Here is a 19,655-nt window from a genome sequence, read left to right as displayed (position 1 = left end):
ATACACACACACATATATATATATATATATATATATATATATATTCAGTTACCATTTATTTTATTTCAAGCAACAGAAATGTTTTTTAGTTTTTGTTTTAGATAACTATAATAACCATGCATATTATTTAATTCGTTTACATTATTCTTCTTAAAATAAGTTTCAATAAACAGCATAATCACAACTTGTGACAACATGCCCCACTATTTAAAAAAGTACCACCACAAAGGCAATGCCATGAGATACTCTTGGAATACCATGGTATTCTCTGAAGTACCTCACAGTACCATGTAAATACCATGGTACATAAATATGGTAATCAAACAGGACCACAGTACATATCAGTGTAGGCCTATTACTAAACCACGTTATCATAAGTTTTTTAGTAAAGGACAATTTATATTGCACATACTACAAAAAATCTTTAAGAACTTAAATAATTTGGCTTGTTAAATGAACATACAGTATTTTTTATATTTTTTCTGATTTTTCAGCATCTTCTGATGAATAGAGCCACCCCCCTCAGACCAGCATGAAGAGAGAGGACGAGGAGAAAAGACAGAAAACAAGAAAAGGTGTTCTTTGTGGCCGGAGTGAATGTCTCATTCATGTTTTAGGCAGAGGTCACGACCCCTGAGCTCATGTGCTGGTGTGAGTTAGGGTCATTACAGCCAAACCACTCACCTGAGAGAGAAAAACGCACACAACACTTCACTTTGACACTAAACTTGTTACATCCTAAAGAAAATGCCTGCTACAGTTACTAAGGTGTTGTGGCGGGTGCTTACTAGCCCAAAATAGTCCATCCTCAAGTCTCTATGATATTCTCATTGCCAGATATGGCTCCATTCACTCCTTCAATGTAAATCTGTGGGATTTGTTGCCTGTTTTTAGTTTCAGACTCAATATAGTACAGAGGAATCAAGGAATCATTCATGTCTGGAGCACAAACGCTGCAGGATGAATTAAAACTCTTAAGTTTGTATTTAAGGGTTTGCTTAAAAGGATAGTTCACCCAAAAATGAAAAATTCTGTCATTAATTACTCACCCTCATGTCGTTCTAAACCCGTAAGACCTCCGTTCATCTTCGGAACACAAATTAAGATATTTTTGATGGAATCCGAGAGCTCTCTCAGGGGCTCAACCGTAATTTTACGAAGCTACGAGAATACTTTTTGAGCGCAAAAGAAAAAAAAATAACGACTTTATTCAACAATTCGTCTCCTCCGCATCACCCTAGTGCCATTTTGGAGAATAGCCACTGAACGTAAATTGCGTATGCTGTTTTGTGTCAGCTGTGCCACGCGGTTGTCCAGTTCTCCATTTAAGTTCTGTTATAAATTTTCATAATTGGAGGTCAAATAAGAGGTAAAAGACTGAAATCGAGGGGACAGCAGAGTATTGGCATTTGATTTTTATTAAAACTTGTATGAAAGAAAACAGGAGTTTTAAAAGTTTTACAAAAAACAAAAATGATTGAAAGTGCAAACCTATAGGTCCCCATTCACTTCCATAGTATTTTTTGTCCATACACAATTTTCATGTTTGAGAGAACTATCCCTTTAAGAGAGACAGGAAAGAAAAAGAAAAGATACTTCTTTGATTTAATAAAATAACACTAACACAAGTTTCAAAAGTGCTGTTCACACACAACCATCTTCTAACAGATCGTCCTGAATCAGAAGTGATTTTACTTTGAGTATGTGTCATTTATATCTTTCAAATATGTATTTTAGTTTTTTTGCTTATGCTTCAACAGTCGCATTCATATTTTGCACTTACAAAGGCGCATTTATATTTTGAGATTGTGAGCGTGTTTCTTGCAAAGCGGTTTGTCCTTTTTGGAGAAGAAGGTCTGACCATCCAGACTGACGCTGCACACCTGAAGAGAACACAGCGGACATTCATCACACAACACTCGGTGAACACACAAACACTCACAGACGAGCCTGAACACACACTTACTGCACACACGAAGCAGGTGTCATGCCAGGTGCCACCCAGGGCCTCCAGAAACTTGTCTCCTGCTTCTATCGGGAAATCACAACCACGGCAGCCAGTCCCAAACAGACTGTAGAAATCTAAACAGACAATTACAAAACTATTAGAAAACATCAACAACTCAGAGACACTTTAACTATCAGCTTTGTCTCTGATGTTTCTTCTGAAATTAATACAATGAATGAGCTATAAAATGAATGTGGATAGTATACACTACCATTCAAAAGATTTTTTTTTTAAAGAAATTAATATTTTTATTCAATAAGGAAGCACTGAACTGATCAAAAGTTACACTAAAGACATTTATGGTGTTACAAAATAATTTTATTTCAAATAAATATTTTCTTTAAAACGTTCTATACATCAAAGAATCCTGAAACACTGCATCACGTTTCCACAAAATTTAGAAGCACAACTGTTTTTTTTTTAAATCAGGATATTAGAATGATTTCTGAAAGATCATGTGACACTGAAGACTGGAGTAATGATGCTGAAAATTCAGCTTTGCATCACAGGAATAAATTACATTTTACAATATATTCAAATACAACAGTTATTTTAAATTGTAATAATATTTCACAATATTACTGTATTTTTCATCAAATCATTTTCCAGGAGAAGCATCTGAGAAGCCTCCATTTATAAAAATACTCTCTGCTTAATCTCATAACTGTAAATAATTTGGATATAAGAAAGATCAAATTTGTGAATCTTTTTCCTTTCCAATGATTACGGTAGTTTTTATCTGTCAGTGTGGTATCTATTCTATGTGGGATCTTCTTGATATTTTGCCATAATTTTAGGGATCAAATGTCTCCAGAAGAAAAAGTTGAAATCAGCTACACTGTGAGGAGCAGCCAAAAGCCCCCATGAGGAAAATAATCATGAAAATGTATACAGTAAATGCAGAAAGGTTTGTAAAGGAGGTAAGTGGTATAAAATAATAGAAGTAGAAAGTAACAGACAAACAAATACCCCTCTCGCAGTACGGCTCTCCATCCTCGAGGTGAAAAGTATTGTTTCTTATCGGATGCTGGCAGGATGCACACAGGAAACAATACACATGCCAGGTCTGCTTGAGTGCATTGATCACTTCCTGTTAAAACAAAACATCATCATCTTTACATGTACACTTCTAGGCAAAAGTTTGGGGTTGGTAATTTTTAAAAATGTTTCTGAAAGAAGTCTTATATGCTCACCAAAGCTGCATTTATTTGATCAAAAATACAGAAAAACAGTTTTATTTAAATTTAAAATAACTGTTTTCTATTTCTGTTTTTTTAACATATATGTTAAAATGTAATTTATTCCTGTGGTCAAAGCTGAATTTTCAGCATCATTACTCGACTCTTCAGTGTCACATGATCCTTCAGAAATCATTCTAATATGCTGATTTGCTGCTCAAAAAATGTCTTTATATTGTCACTTTTGATCAAATTAATGCATCCTTGCTGAATGAAAGCATTAAATTCATTCACTAACGCCAAACTTTTGAATGTACATGCAAATAAAATAAAGACCCGGATGTTTAGACCGTCCCAAAATATATATTAATTTCTCTGTGTGTGAATATATTTGTATAGCATTTGACAGGCAGTTAGAGATTGAGTGTATTTCATGTTTGTGAAACACACAGTCACGGACCCCCAGGATTTTGTACTGGCAGCGTGCGCAGGTCGGAGCAAAGAACTCCTCATAGCAGTGCTGGCAGTAAACGGAGCCCTGTTCCTCCACAAAACCCAGCTCGCTCAGAGACACACAGCAGTGAGCGCACGTGAACTCCTCCGGGTGCCACGATTTCCCCATCGCCATCAGGAACGGCCCCCTGAAACACACATACATGCATGTGAAAGATAAAACACACATGAAACAGCAACAAGATTCGTGGTGTTTTTACATTGAATGAATGTTGTGTTGTGACACAGTGCCATTTTTGGTCCAATTTTCAGTTTACTCTGGCAAAGACAAGCCCACCTAGACAGTATGAAACCGACAAGCCAAATTAGCCAGAATTTCCATCTGTCCAAAAGTAATAAGGACTGTACAGTGAAACCTTCAATGAGTTGCACTGTTGTATATAGCATCTTGGAGCTGAATTCCAATAAACAAAAATCTCAAGAAAACTGAAAATTATGCATGATAATAAAGGGATAGGTCACCTAAAAATGAATTCATCATGAAGACATCATTTACTCACCCACATGTTGTTCCAAACCTGTATGAGTTTCTTTCTTCTGTTGAACACAAAAGAAGATATTTTGAAGAATGTGGGTAACCAAACAGTTGACAGTAGCCACTGACTTCCATAGCATGGAAAAAATAATATGGAAGTCAATGACTACAATCAACTGGGTCAACGTTTGTGTTCAACAGAACAAAGAAATTCATACAGGTTTGGAACCATAAATGATGACAGAATTTTCATTTCTGGGTGAACTATCTCTTTAAACGACTGTATGTTTATCCCACACAGCCTTGTTTTAAGTTTCACTGTATTAAATACACTGTTTACTTGCTACTAAATGCCTTAAACAAAACTCTTTCACAGATTCTGTCCCATGAACCTCATAAAATTAAATCTGAAGCCCTCAATGAAGAAACCTGGCACTTTGGAGACACTTTATACTGTAACATTTGCATTTATTCATTTAGCAGATGCTTTTATCCAAAGTGACGTACAAATGAAACTTTGTTTTCTGTTAAACCGAAAAAAAACCTGTGCACCCTGATTTCTGAAAATGAAATTTAAAAAAAATAATAATAATTTTTTTGTTTGCGACCATTATGTGTGCATTACATATTATGGGCCAGATTTACTAAACAGGGCAAATTAGCGCGAGATCGCAATTCCAAAACAGCGCCGATGGGAGTGGATATTTCTGCGTGTGATTTACTGACAATGCGCAAATTAAAGAACACCGACGCAGCCAGATCATTTCCATAACAATCAAAGCAATCTACCAAGAGCAGCGCAAATTAGCGTCTGCATTAAGACATGTTTTTTTGGGCGTTAAATAATGGCGCAAATACCAGTAATTTGACAAGCGTAAACGTTAGTAAATCGTGTTGCATGATTCATTTTAATACTCTCCTCCCATACATTTTGCATTTGACAGGGAAACTCCTTCAAATGCATATTCAATAAGGTTAGGCACAATTTCTCTTTTCAGCGCTAATTCTCTTCACTGCGCGTCTTTAGTAAATCCTGACAGAACTATTTTAATGGCAAAAGACGGTTTGCGCTGGCGCAAGCTGTTAGTAAATCTGGCCCTAAATTGGAAAAACGTTTTGCCAGTCGAACACCTTTGACCTGAAATATTTTACGCAGTACCTTCGAGGTTTTAAGTTAATATTTCAATAATTCAACAACACATTTACATGTTCACAGTCCTCTGATGTCAGTTAACTGTCATGACATGCAGACGAACAAATAAAATATTTCATAATTTTTAGTAGAAATGTTTTATGATTGTTTTTATGTTTTCATAAATTCATATTTATAATTGTTTATTTTATTTTTACAATTTAATTAATAATTAGATTCTCATCAATGCACAAAAAAAAGTTTGAGGTTCCACCAAAAGTATCACTGCATGTGAAACCAAATCATTGTATACTGTAAATAGCTGCACGTTTTTCTGTTCTGAGCCGGTGGTTAAAGGGGTCATATTATGCGATTTAAATTTTTCCTTTCTCTTTGGAATCACAACGCACTGGACAGCTGACCAATCAGAGCACACCTTGCTTTTCAGAACGATGAGCTTTGTAAAAATCTACGCGTTTCAGAAAGGCGGGGCATAGAGGAGAAACAATAATGTACAGTATGTGGAAAATAATGTGTTTTTTAACCTTAAACCACATAAACACATTTCATTACACCAAATACACAAAATAATGTTCTTTTTAGCAACATCATATGACCCCTTTAAAACAATATCATCTAACATATCAAACCTGCTTTATCGTTGAAATCTGTCATTGTATTAAAGGTGAAATGTTCTGCACCATCAAAGTGGTAAATTATATTATTGTCCAGCAATATGTTAAAAATTAAGATATATAGTACATACTATTTTATCTGGGGACATACAGTACACCTCGCTGATCTATATAAATTATATGATTTATAATATATAATTACATAGACAGGTAGAGCAAAAGCACAAACAAACAGACTGCAATTCCATTTGTTGCCACTAGTTGCGCACAAATGACACACTTCACCTTTAATCACTAATGGCTTCAGCAAAGATCTGAATCTCAGATGTAATTCAGTGTGCAGGTGAAACAGAGAGTCTGGTGTAATGTTTACTCTCATGTGGAATAAATACTCGGTTTAATTTGCTAAATGAAGGCTCTATGAGAAGCGACTGATCCTAATTACTGTCTTACACACACACACACAGGTAACTAAGTCTACGCTTTCCCATCTCATTTGCCGCCTTGAGTGTGTGATATCTGGTGTGTGTTACACGGGTGTGTGTTTCTTGTTGGATAAGGTGGCCACCCTTCGCTCTGTGAAAGTAAGAGGTGAGTTTAGAGTGACTATTGTTATTAAATATCGCTCTTAAACTAATCATCTCATTTTCAAAGTGAAAGAGAGAGACCGAGGGAGGAAAGGACAGGAAAGTCAGGTCTGTGACAAAAACTATATGTGAAGAAAAAGAATAGAATTTTTTACATTTATATAAATTACTATAGTTTTTATAAATTATCCATTGTTTGTTAGTTAATTAATTATAACATATTATATAAATAAGAATTATACATGTATTGGAAGAAATCGAGCGTAGCGTTAGTTCTGGCTGGTCATGTTAGTCAAGCTCGCATCAGCTGACTCTCAGCTGATCCTCATCTACCTATAGGAATACGACACCTATCTAAGCATTCATTTAGAAGGTCCCTCAGTATTATCAGCAGTTTTCACATTGCTCAATAGCTAATTACCCTCCTCCATCCCCAGCTCCTCCTCTGTCAGTCAGGATTCAGCCTTCTGATTATCCTTTGAATCAGACTAATTCTAAAATGTGTACATAAAATTATTGAACTTTAACAATATCTGCAATACATTTATGTTGGTTCTGTTCTGTTTACCCTGGGGGGTTATCACTGCTCTCCCTGCAGCCTAGCATGGATGCGCAGGGAGTTCTTGCCCAGAACAGAACCATACCGCCAATCCAAACTGTATGCTAATTGTCAATCATCTTTGACGATAGTGGTCCTGACAGAAATAGTCCATTTTGTTTATATTATTTATTTTAATATCAATAGTTATTTATATAATAATAATTACAATATATGTAATATAATAATAATGATAGAGATACTGGAAGAAATATTCCATCTATGGTTATATTAATTAATTAGATGTGCATTTGTGATTAAAAAAAGTATATAATTTTTTTTTTTTAGTTAAATGACCGATCGTTTCTCTAGATAAGACCCTTATTCCTGGGCTGGGATCGTGTCGAGCCCTTTGAAGCTGCACTGAAACGGCAATTTGGACCTTCAGCCCGTTGAGCACCATTAAAGTCCATTGTATGGAGAAAAATCCTGGAATGTTTTCCTCAAAAACCGTAATTTCTTTGCGACTGAAGACAGAAAGACATGAACATCTTGGATGACATGAGGGTGGAAATTTATCAGGACATTTTGATTCTGGAAATGAACTAATCCTTTAATGACTTTGTGATTCTATGAATACTATGTCCTGTAATAGAGCGCTAGAGGGGCAGAGAAAACTAAATGTCAATGTCAGTATTTGTTCAATTAAAATTGGAAAGCTGACAACAACAATGAAGCAACAGTACCAGTTGTTGTTTACCATGTTTTCAGATATCACATTCATTTTGCTTTTTGCATTTTTCATATTGTGCATCCGTTCCAAAAGCTAGTGAGTTGCCCACCTAGACAGGATTGTAGGGAATCACAGGCATAATCCCGACACAAATAGTAGGCAGCAGCATTATGTAGCCTTCTAAGATATCTTATTTTGGACAAATCTAATGTAAATGCAAAAATGGACTATTTCCTAGTATTGAATACTAGTTTGTGTACCTGATAATCAAGTCGCAGTGAGCGCACACAGGAGTGCGTGTTCCAGCAGGGATGTGTTCTGCCATCTGGACCAATGAGGCTTCGTCTTTGGGGTGTGGGCGTGGCATGGGACGGTCTAAGGCGGGGCCTAAAGGAGTACTGTTGCTCATTACACCAAAAGTAGGAGTGATGAGACCTGCCAAAGACACCAACATACACAAACACTCATTAGAGCTTCAGCTCATCTTTAAGTGCCTCCACTACCTCAGTTTATTACACTGTAAAGGCCGGTGCGCTTTGAATATGTCTGAATTGCTAAGTATTACAATTATTAAGTAAAGTAATCCTAAAACATAAAATATAGTAACAGATATGACACCACAGATATCAATTAGTCTTCTATACTAAAACAAATGGTGAAGGATTTACTTAATTCATTTAATTCAGGATTTAATTAATTACAAAGTGGCAAATAAAATAGAATTAAACATGAAATTCTTAAGTAGAAAGAATGAAAGGTATTTTCTTGTAAAATCTACTCCAATAATATTTGTTTTATTTACAAATTCGAAAAATCATTTTTTTACTGTGTAGCAGAGGAATGGCAGTTAAGGGAAAAAATTATTTCAGTTTTAATAGATTTATTTAACTAGATTTAGTTTAGTTTAATAAAATCTACATAGACATATTTAAAAACAAAAAATAATAAAAAATGACAAAAGCATGCAGCAATATTTCTAAAAGTTTAACTAAAATGACAATGAAAAAAGTCTGGAAAATATGAGATAATATAAAATAAAAACAAATTCAAAATACGAATAATAACTATAATAGTATCTCAATGATACTAAAATAACTTAATACAGTAATATTGGAATGAAATGTTGTAAAAATTTCTTTACACCAAACTAAAATTTTAAATTAGAATTTGAATGTATTTTTTAAATAGATTAATTGGTTTATAGGTGTGACTGAACTTTAGATTTGTAGTGTATATACAGTTCAATATCATTTGCCACAGTGCTGGGGTCAGTATGTGGACCAGAGAGAGACTGGATCTTCAGTCATGAGGTGATATTACCTGCTGTGTTTCTGACAGGCGTTCCCGGGGCTTTGATCATGGTCTTAACAGGACAGACATGAGCGCTGGGCTGAGAATCATCCTGCTCCTCACTGAGAGACCAAACACACACAGAGAGAGAGAGAGAGAGACATAATTATAAGGGAAAGATAAGAAGAGTGCTAGAGAAAGTAGTATGCAGTATGTACACTGTGTGCAGTACAGTATATGAACTCTATGCATGCAAGAGTCACATGATGTACAGTACTGTGTGAATCTTATGAAACCTGTAGAAATGTGCCAGATTTTGCCTCAAAATCAAACAAAATATTATTAGGTGTAATTCAAATGTATGAAATGTCTACTCATTATGATGCATTGTATATGTGACTTTAATTTAAACTACTGTTCAAATTTGTATCTCAGTCTTAAAAACTGTGATGTTAAGGTTTTTTTTTTTGTTTTACAAAACTGGATTAAGAAAAATTCTAATGGATCCTCTGCAGTGAATGGGTGCCGTCAGAATGAGAGTCTAAACAGCTGATAAAAACATCACAACAATCCACAAGTAATCCACACAGTAATTTGTAAGAAACAAATCCATCAAGATGTTTTTTAACCGTTGCTTCCAGCTAAAATATGAGAACTCTGTCCATAAAATTGCTTTCTCCAGTGAAAAGTAGTCTCGTCTGAATCAGGAGAGAAATATGCACAGATCAAGCACTGTTTACAAGAACAGTCAAAAACTGCTCAAAATAAATATGTGAGTGGATTTTGATACAACACTGGAGGAAGCGTTATTATGGATTATGGACTCATACTTTGCCCAGAAGTAACGGTTTATGATAGACGTCTTGATGGACTTGTTTATGACAAACAATTAGCTTTTTGTTTCACAAGACATTAACTGATGGACTGGAGTGGTGTGGACTACTTGTGGATTATTGTGATGTTTTTATCAGCTGTTTGGACTCTCATTCTGACGGCACCCATTCACTGCAGATGATCCATTGGTGAGCAAGTGATGTAATGATACATTTCTCCAAATCTGTGATGAAGAAACAAACTCATCTACATCTTGGATGGCCTGAGAGTGAGTACATTTTCAGAAAATGTTCACTTTTGGGTGAAATATTCCTTTAATCATTGCATACTGCAAACTGTTTCACATCATGTTTAAGTATGCAATATGTATAAGTATGCTAGTGCTCCACTGTAAACAGCCAAAGCCACACACAGCTCACAGCTCACACACCAGACACAGCTCATTTCTACTGTACCTACAGTACAGACAGACATTCCATCACAACACTCATTAAATACACAGCAGGTCTGGTTGTGCCGTCCAGCAGCTTAAATTTAGCGAGGCAGGAAGTGAATATTGATGGACAGGAAGACAGAAGTTTGGCTCTGAGCATCTAGAAATCTTGGGTGGCCGTCACAAGCACACACATTCATAGCCACACACACCGTACCACCCCGATTCTCTGCCACACAACTGCGCTCTGTCAATCTCTCCTGTCTAATTACAAGCCCCCGGAGACTGAATGTTATGGAAACGGCAGCCATAGAAACCGAAAGGACCACCGTTCAGTTCTGAATCTAGACGCTGATGAGATATTCCACACTGAAACATCCACACATTCACAAAAACACAAACAGCCACACTCATAAACATCAGAAAAGACGCTTGTACAGTTGTAAGTGATGATAAAACAGATCTAGTGTTGAAAATGAAGTCAGTATTGTGTGTTTGGACACCTGTGTGAACTTGAGGAGAACTGACTTCATGCATTCACTACAAATCACCAAAACACCAGCTGATTCAAAGACGCTGAGCAAAAATAATGAAGATAAAGTGAAGCTAGTAAAGAGAGAAGATCCTGCAGCATTTCAGACACACATATGTGGACAAATGATTTGATATTTTGTTATATTATATTATATTTTGTAATATTAAGTATTTTTTGGGACACTATATTACTTAAAAAGACAATTAGCATTATAGGTATGGCAGGGTTATTATCGTTAACTAAAACTACAACTTTTTTTTAGAAAAAAACATTTCATTACTTGATTGATTAATTACTTGAATGAAAAATGAAATAAAATAAAACAAAAAGCTTAAACATATTTTAAGCTAGTCAAGACATTTCTCATTTTTGTTTAATTTAATTTGAAGTACTAAAATAACTAATAATAAATCAACTAAAGCTAACAAATGAAAATATAATAAATACTATATAGACATTTTTCAAAAAAATGTAATACAAAAGTAACAAAAATGACAAAAACACACAACAAAATTACTAAAACTTTAACTAAAATGTGAAATTAGAAAATACAAAATATTAATAAAAAACTATTATAGCATATCAACGATACTAAATTAATAATGGCAATTAGAGGGGAAAAAAATCAAAACTCAATATTTTAAGTGAACTGATTAAAACTACTGGCAAAGTATATAATAACAATTTATTAATAATATATAATTATATAATGTACATAAATGTATAATTTTTTTATGAATTCAGTTCAAATTAATGCATTATTTTACAGATGCATTTAACTGCATTGCTAAACACTAATTAAAATAAATAATTTTAAAATGTCTATTTATTTTTCAATTCGAAAATAAATTATTATTATTTAATCATTTTCATTTTCAATTCAGATGGTAATGCCATTCATATACAGTACTGTATGTATGTATGTATTTGTTTGTTTGTTTGCAACAGGTCCAAAGCACCATGGTAGTAACACGGCACTTTTGGTACTTTTTTGTTAGTAAAACTGATAATCCTCCATATTATACAGTAAAGGAATAAGAGACATCTGTAGACGAATGCTAGCACACTCTTCAGAGGAGTGTGCTAGCAGCATAGAGGAAAAATAAAAAGATAACTGATGGTGACAGCAGGATGCAGCACACACAAATTAATCGACTTTATTCTGTGCAGATAACAAATTGAGACATGCACAAACACAGAGGCACAACAGAAAACAGACACAGTTATAAGAGCGATCGTTACTGCTCTCAGCCAATCAGATTCGTTACAGAGCACATAATCCAATCAGAGTGGAGCAGTACAGCAGGCTAATCGAATGAGAGAGGAGCAATCGGCTAAAAGCCTGGCTCACACTATAGGATTTTTTGCCCAATTTAGCCCTGATTTCCCTCTCCCGAGAATCGGAGCAAAAATCTTGTCGAGCCCCTCGAAATAAAATAATTTAATAAATGCGTATTTACAATTTAAGCACTTAACTAAAATAAGTATTAAATAATTAAATAAATAACTAGAGAAGGCTGACTATAACCAGTTTGCTTCCATTTTAGTAAGAAAAGCCTTGGCTACTCCTCACCTGAATTAGAAAAAAAGCTCTTCTGGTATTCAGTGATGCGAGGACAACGTTTGAGCGACAGCAGAGCCAATTCATGAAATAAAAAAAACAATGTATAGCTAAAAGCACACGTCCAGTTTTGTATGAGTGAAGGAAACCCGCTTGCGGATTCTTGCATAGTGTGTGATGCGCCATGATGTTAAAATCTTGTAGTGTGTGCATGTTTAAGATTTGAGTGAAGATAATCTACAAAGATTCTCCTTATGTGTGTGCTGCAACCAGATTTTATAATCGGTTAGGATTTTAAAACTCCTGTAGTGTGAGCCCGGCTTAATACACAGGAAGTTCTCCATCACACAAATCCATGAGCAGAGGAAATCTGTCAATATGAACATGATCATAGTGATCTAAGCCCATATATAATTTTATATATATATGTGTGTGTGTGTGTGCGTGTGTGTACCTACTTAACCATATTTTGGGGACAAATTTGTACCCAAAAGTGAGCTAAACCTGACAAAATCTCCAAAAACCTCTCTTTGGGGACGTCCTCATTTGTAAAACTGGTATAAAAATAAAGTAAAAAAGTTTTTTTGAAATTGTAAAAATGCAGAATGTTTTCGGTGAGGGGTAGGGGTGGGTTTAGGTTAAAAAGTGTATAACTAGCTGTATATAAAAACAATAGAAGTCTATGTAATGTCCCCATTTAGATAGCCAAGTAAACGTGTGTGTGTGTGTGTTGTTACTTGTATAAAAATTAATCAATAAAACTGTATACATTTGTATATTTGTATAATATTTTTTTTTAAACTATATGGAACTATATTTATATGTTGTTACTAGATAGATAGATAGATAGATAGATAGATAGATAGATAGATAGATAGATAGATCAGTGACAGACATTGCATGTATTTAACGGTTTAATTTACATAACTGTTTAAGATTTCAATGTTTAGTGTTAGTAATTTGCTTACAAAGACCATTTTTGAACTGACCATTAACCCTGTAACATTTTGTATGGTTTTTGCATGGTTCTGCAAGTTTTCTGTCAAGTACCCAGTCTTCACAGAGCCATACGGGACAATTAAAAGATGTGTTAAGGCATCACATTGTCACCTCACCAGTTTAACAAGCCTGTGACAACGGCACTGTCTGCAAACTCACATTTTTATCTGCAGAGATGAAAGAATCAGTGCTGCTCTCTAGTGGCGACACATGAAAACTGCAGCAGTTCAATCATAATGAAATCAAAACTGATCCTACATAAATATGACTAATACATATTCCTGGTGTTAATGTCCACATTTCATAATTCTAAAGCCATATCTATGTGGAAAAATACAATAACTATTAATATCAAATATGTTTTATGCTTTACAATATTACAGAAGTTAAATGTGCAAATTCTGTTTTAGGTTGCCTAGAACTGTGAATTAAAAGAAAAATATTCACATTCACATTTTTATGACCAATTTAGACACTAGGAACACTTCATTATAACAACCTTTACTGGATCCTACTGTATTAATCAAAAGACCCACTAGTTTTAGATTGAGCACATGTCTGTCATGATCTGGTTAACCTGTCTATTATTGCCATTACTTATGTAACTGATTGGTTAAACATCATGACTTTGGCTTAAAATCAGTAACTGATGGACATACAGAAAGAAACCGATAAAAACACTGACACAAATAAGGAGAAAATACACAGCAGAAATTCTTCTGAAAATACAGGCCACTTTATTCTAATTTTGCTACATAATGAAAACTAAGTGAGAAAGGAATTATGTCATGAATTAAAATAAATAGTCATGAATTAAAATAAATAGTATGTTTTCAAGCGTAAAATAAAATTTGAGCAGTTTAAAATAATATTCTGGGTTTATACAGCATCTGTGGCAGGCTTGTCATAGAAAATAAAAATAAAAATGTATAAATAATCAAATTTTATGAAAATAAATATCACATTTACAGTAATGCACTTACAAATGAAGTCTGTAGAGCACCAAATAATAATTAAAATACACAGTTTTAATGCATAAACCTGTTAACAATTAAAATCGCATTTAAAACTTGTGTCATGACCATGCAACTAACTAGATACATTTCTACTCAGAAGAATTAATCATTTTTAACAAAAATATGAGCTGCACATTTCCTCACAGAACACTGTGGAAGTGCATTACTGTAAATGCTGCATCACTGTGTTTTGTTTGAAGGATGAGCTGAAATTATTTTCAGTGTTAATCGACAGATGCTGTGTGTAGTTTATCTAGTTTTGAGCCCAGAACGTTCCTTTTAATAGGAATCAAAAGACCAAAAGCTGAAACATCACAGAAACGAAATAAGATCCAAGCCACACATGTAATACAGTACTGTAATGCAACTAATAAACTTCACTAATAAAAATCACTAAATCCACCAGAAGAGTTTGAGATGTGTGGTTTGCTGCCGTTAAGTGCATGTTGAATCTTCACACACTGCTTTAAATACACGCATACACACTTTATAGAGCTCATGTTGCAGAAACATCCCACACACAGATCCAATCACACACACACGTATTCTCACACACTCACACACACTCACACACACACACACACACACACACACACACACACACACACGTCTACACCAAGCTGAAGACGTTAAGGCTTTGAGCAGACACTCCAAGGTGCCAGTCTCTGAGTTTATGATATCTGGGTCCAATCGTAGGATTAATCTTCACTACCCTGTTCACAGAAAACCAACAAGAGAGAGAGAGAGAAAAAGAAACAAAGACAGTATGAAGAGCTGTAGAAGTGAATGTCTTTAGCACAGAGATACTGTAAAGCATGCAGACGCAAACGCCACTGCACACGGGTTAAACTCGCTTCTGTAACTCTGTCCCAAACCGAGCTTCAATGTATTACTCAAATAAACATACAGTAAAATACACACAGCACACACTGTATAATAATAATAATAATAACAATAATGCCTTTCTTTGGAAAGCGAAGCCAAGAACCCTTACAAACTATGAATTCACCCGCACAAAACAAGACAAGTTATTACACGACAACTTCAACGGCAAACCAACAACAGTGCAAGATTACCAGAATAACTCTCAGATTGGGCCTATGATAAAAAAAATAAAGGTAGTTTTTTTTCCTTCCTCAAGTATGAGCTCCATATTCAGACTATATCATACTATATAAGCCATAAACTGCTGATATATGATACTCAACAAAAAAACTTAGTAAACCTTTACTTAAAGCCTATGTAAAATACATTATGCATTGTAATGCATTATATTTTTTCATAAATAACTGTAATCAAAGTTAAAATGCATTAATGTTTTAAGGTTTGTTTGTCATGTGTTTTAATGCATTATACTTTCTAAAGGTGTAACAATGAATAGATAAGTATTATATAACTGCTTACAATTATTACCAAGATCATAAAATGCATTATAAGGTGTGTTACAAGGCATAACAAATGCATTAAAACTGCTTTTATAATGCATTATATATAAATGATTTAAGTAAAGTGATACCAAAAACTCATGCATTTTTTTTATACTTTGTCTAAAGGTTCAATAAACTGCTCCATTAAAAAAAATAAAAAAAAATAAAAAATGTTTTAACATTTCAAATGTCATGCTTAAGTGATGGTTATAAGTCAATGGCTACCGTCAACTATTTGGTTACCAACATTCTTCAAAATATCTCCTTTTGTGTTCAACAGTAAATTAAACAGGTTTGGAACAACTTGAGGGTGCGTAAATGATGACTATCCCTTTAAGCACTTCCTTTCACTGACCTTTTGTTAAGAAATAAAGAAAAATACAATTTTGTGTCCTAGTGGTGGAAAGCGTCAGTGATCTGCACATGCTGGTTAACTAGAGCCAGAGCTTTAACAGAAACCTCACAAAACAACAGGCCACAGGATGCCAAAATCACACAGGTAAATAACAGCACACAAACACCCTTCAGAGAAAACCTGAACAAATCATCATCACAAAAACAAAAAACACACAGAGATTCTAACACACACACACACACACACACACACTCCAAAACAGCTGGCAAGCAGAGGAACTTACTTTGTTTTATTCTTTGCTGATTCTGACTCCTGTGAGCGATCTGAAAGACATAAACATGATACAGAACATATTTAATACGACACACTTTCATGTGATAGAGGTGTAATGAAAGACATGCTCATTCTCTTGTTTATCCCATCTGTTTCTCTCTCAACTCTCTCTCAGTTTAAAACGTCAATTTGAATCTTAATCTCAAATTCAGTATTGAAGGTTTTCCACACAATGGGTCTCATTCATGAAACATGAGAAGAATGAATGTCTGTGTAAATGGTTTATAAAACCATTGTTAATAAATTGAATTGAGTTGCCTTGAATTAAATGCAACAATTTATGTAAGAATGATTTTATGACTGATTTACACAGAAATGCATTCTGCTTGTGTTTTATGAATAAGGCCCAGTATTTATAAAATGCATTAAAAAAAAAAGTATTTTAAATAAAAAATTTTATATTAAATTTTAAAATTAATATATATTTTTTTTTTTTTACTTCCACCAGGAGTTGATTTTCAGGAGCATTTAAACTTTGAGGTCATATTTTTTCTAACCATATAAAACATAAAAGTACTCTTTCATACAATTGAATTTAATCAAAAATTACCAAATTCTCAGTATGCATATTCATCTAAAATAATTACATTAATTAAGTGAACCTAGAATAGCATTTTTTAAAAAGAAATAAATTAGATGTTCCAAATAAATAACAGAATTAATAATTTTTCCCTAATCAAAACATATAAAACAATAAATTCATATTTAAAAAGCAATAATAAAATTAAAAAATAATCAAATCAAATAAAAACTCTCACCTAATTCAGATTCAGTGCCAGTGATTTGGGCCAGGATACGGAAGGAGCGGGATTGTGAAGTTCCTGTCCGCGGGCACCAGTCCTCTGTGTCCTCCATGATGCGTTTCCTGCTGGCATCACCGTGAGTCGGGACGTGGTAAAAGTCAATGTCGGTCTCTGTGATAGGTTTACGAGGAAATCTACACACACACACACACACACACACACACACACACACAAAGAGAGATACTGTCTGCCTCTTCTACATGTAATCATACTGCATATCAAATGCACAATTTAAGCAACTCAGCATTTGAGAAACAAGGTCACTGCTGGCTGCTGGTTATTCCTTCTTTACCTATTCATTGCAGGTTTTCTGAAGGAGGCATAAAAAAGGAATAAGAAAGATAAAACATTTCAATCATTCATTCTCTTTTAGAAGGGTTTACTGATGGCAAACACATTACAGATGTACTCACTTAGAAACAGCTGGAGGACCACTATGAAAAATAACAATAAAAAACTGTCATTACATAACGGAAAGGCTTTTGGAGGCATAGAATTCAAATATTCCCTGACAAAAATGTACCATTGTAAACATAGTTTCTTCCAAAATACTAAAGTTAGATATAACAGTTATTGTTAATACTGTGACATCTTAATAAACCTTAACATTCACAATCTGTCTGTCATTTTTAATATTATAGCAGTGTTTGAGCAGTTTTACTATAGTGTAACTAGTTACTATGGTATTGTGACAGTCTGATTACCATGGCCAAACTTTGCAAGGTAACTCAGATTCAAAAAGCGCTAGAAGCTTCTTTTAAGGTTCTGGGACCAAATTCAGGAAAATCTCCTTATGAAAAAAGTCAAGACATTCAAAGAAGATAGATTCCAAGAAGTTCATAAGTTCACTATTTGACTGTAGAGTAGCCTATGGCAACGAAGACTCCAGGATTGACAGGTTTTCACAAGAAACCTCCCCTTTCACAAGGGGGGGGGGTTCCCCTGCTAAAATTCGCATTCCAGTGGATAAATATCATGTTATTGGAGTCGCTTCTTCAACCCGCGACAACAATGTTAAAGTACCCCAATTCAGCGGGAAAACCGTGGACTTGGCAACACTGGAAGACTCGCTAATGAAATCGACTTGAGAAACACCTCAAATGCTGTCTTTTTGCGGCATTTGAGGTGTTTCTCAGTTTTTTTCTCAGAATTACTCAGTATTTCGGGTAAACAGATAATATTAAACAGAAACATAAGCTTTTGAGTTTTAAAATCCTCCAAAGGAAATTAAACTAATTTGTCGTTAAAGAAATACACATTAGAAACCCATGAGACCAGTTGCGTAAACATAGTCACCACACTAAGACTTATGCCGAGTTCACACTGCACGATTTTCAAACTCGTCGGATCGCGTTGTTTTCACACTGCGTGACTATCTGGGGTAGCAGTCGGTCACTGCTGTGGTCACATTGCACGATGGATCGGCGACAGGGGGTTTCACACTGCATGATTATGCAGGAGGGAGATGCAGGGAACAGGGATTGGGTGCAGGTTCTGCAAAGAGAGTTGGAGGTAAATATTTTTGCAGTAACTGTTATGCTGATGTTGTGGCTGGTCAAGCAAATGTTTGTGCTTGTTTCTGTATGATATAATTGTTCATATATCTATTAAAATACTGAGATTCTGGTCTATAACTCCTCCCCGAACTTCCCTCTGCCCTATATCTTGGTCTCTCATTGGCTGTAGGTCATCGCCGATGTAGTTTTCAGTCAGAAATCATTGCGCACAGCGTGATTGTGAATTGGCGACAGCTCCAGATATTTAGCATGCTATTATTTTACGGGCGTCAGCGATTCCCTCAGATCGCGTCTTTGATGATTCACACTGCGTGATTGTCACTCGCGTGAACGAGCACCGATTTGCCTCCGATGTCGGGCATTTGTCGGCGATTTCGCAAACCCTGTCGGCGAGTGAAAAATCGGGCTAAAATCGTGCAGTGTTAACTCGGCATAAGTCGAGTCTCAAGTCTTCTTTAATTATGTCGAGTCGTGTCGCAAGTCATCAAATTTGGGACTCGAGTCCGAGTCAAGTCTCGAATCTGCAGTCTCACCCCTGGTTATTACTATAGAATGAAGAAAAGAAGACAAAAACAAAACGAAAAGCCCCTGGGCGACCACATTTCCATTTGCCACCTTCAACCGTGATATCGTCAGAGAATTTCCAATGACTTGCATTTGATCTCAAGTCTGACCATATAGATTTAATCTAGGGGTACATTTGACCTCATGTTCAGATGGAAAAGCAGCCCTCTTGAATCTTATCTACAAGGT

The 19,655-nt window shown here is 35.0% G+C and overlaps 1 protein-coding gene across 7 annotated transcripts in view; it reads right to left on the bottom strand.

The window, feature by feature from the left end:
• Positions 1 to 1,587: 1,587 nt before the first annotated feature.
• LOC107667883 (PDZ and LIM domain protein 5-like) overlaps positions 1,588 to 19,655 on the bottom strand; it is a 53,207-nt gene continuing 35,139 nt past the window's right edge. For 2 of the 7 annotated variants that reach the window (XM_016459615.1, XM_016459618.1), the window contains exons 6-15: positions 17,799 to 17,819; positions 17,678 to 17,695; positions 17,341 to 17,519; positions 16,533 to 16,572; positions 9,120 to 9,211; positions 8,060 to 8,234; positions 3,647 to 3,827; positions 2,978 to 3,098; positions 1,967 to 2,082; positions 1,588 to 1,883 (exon numbers count right to left, since the gene is read on the bottom strand). In XM_016459615.1, coding sequence (XP_016315101.1) covers positions 1,794 to 1,883; positions 1,967 to 2,082; positions 2,978 to 3,098; positions 3,647 to 3,827; positions 8,060 to 8,234; positions 9,120 to 9,211; positions 16,533 to 16,572; positions 17,341 to 17,519; positions 17,678 to 17,695; positions 17,799 to 17,819 — 1,033 coding nt within the window. In that variant the 3' untranslated portion in view covers positions 1,588 to 1,793. The remainder of the gene's footprint in view (positions 1,884 to 1,966; positions 2,083 to 2,977; positions 3,099 to 3,646; positions 3,828 to 8,059; positions 8,235 to 9,119; positions 9,212 to 16,532; positions 16,573 to 17,340; positions 17,520 to 17,677; positions 17,696 to 17,798; positions 17,820 to 19,655) is intronic. The other 5 variants (XM_016459621.1, XM_016459620.1, XM_016459616.1 and 2 more) reach the window with 4 other exon arrangements.

The sequence above is a fragment of the Sinocyclocheilus anshuiensis genome, unplaced genomic scaffold (genome assembly GCF_001515605.1).
Source record: "Sinocyclocheilus anshuiensis isolate Anshui unplaced genomic scaffold, SAMN03320099.WGS_v1.1 scaffold2285, whole genome shotgun sequence".
In the NCBI taxonomy this organism is placed as follows: domain Eukaryota; kingdom Metazoa; phylum Chordata; class Actinopteri; order Cypriniformes; family Cyprinidae; genus Sinocyclocheilus; species Sinocyclocheilus anshuiensis.
This window is presented reverse-complemented; position numbering and strand designations above follow the sequence as displayed.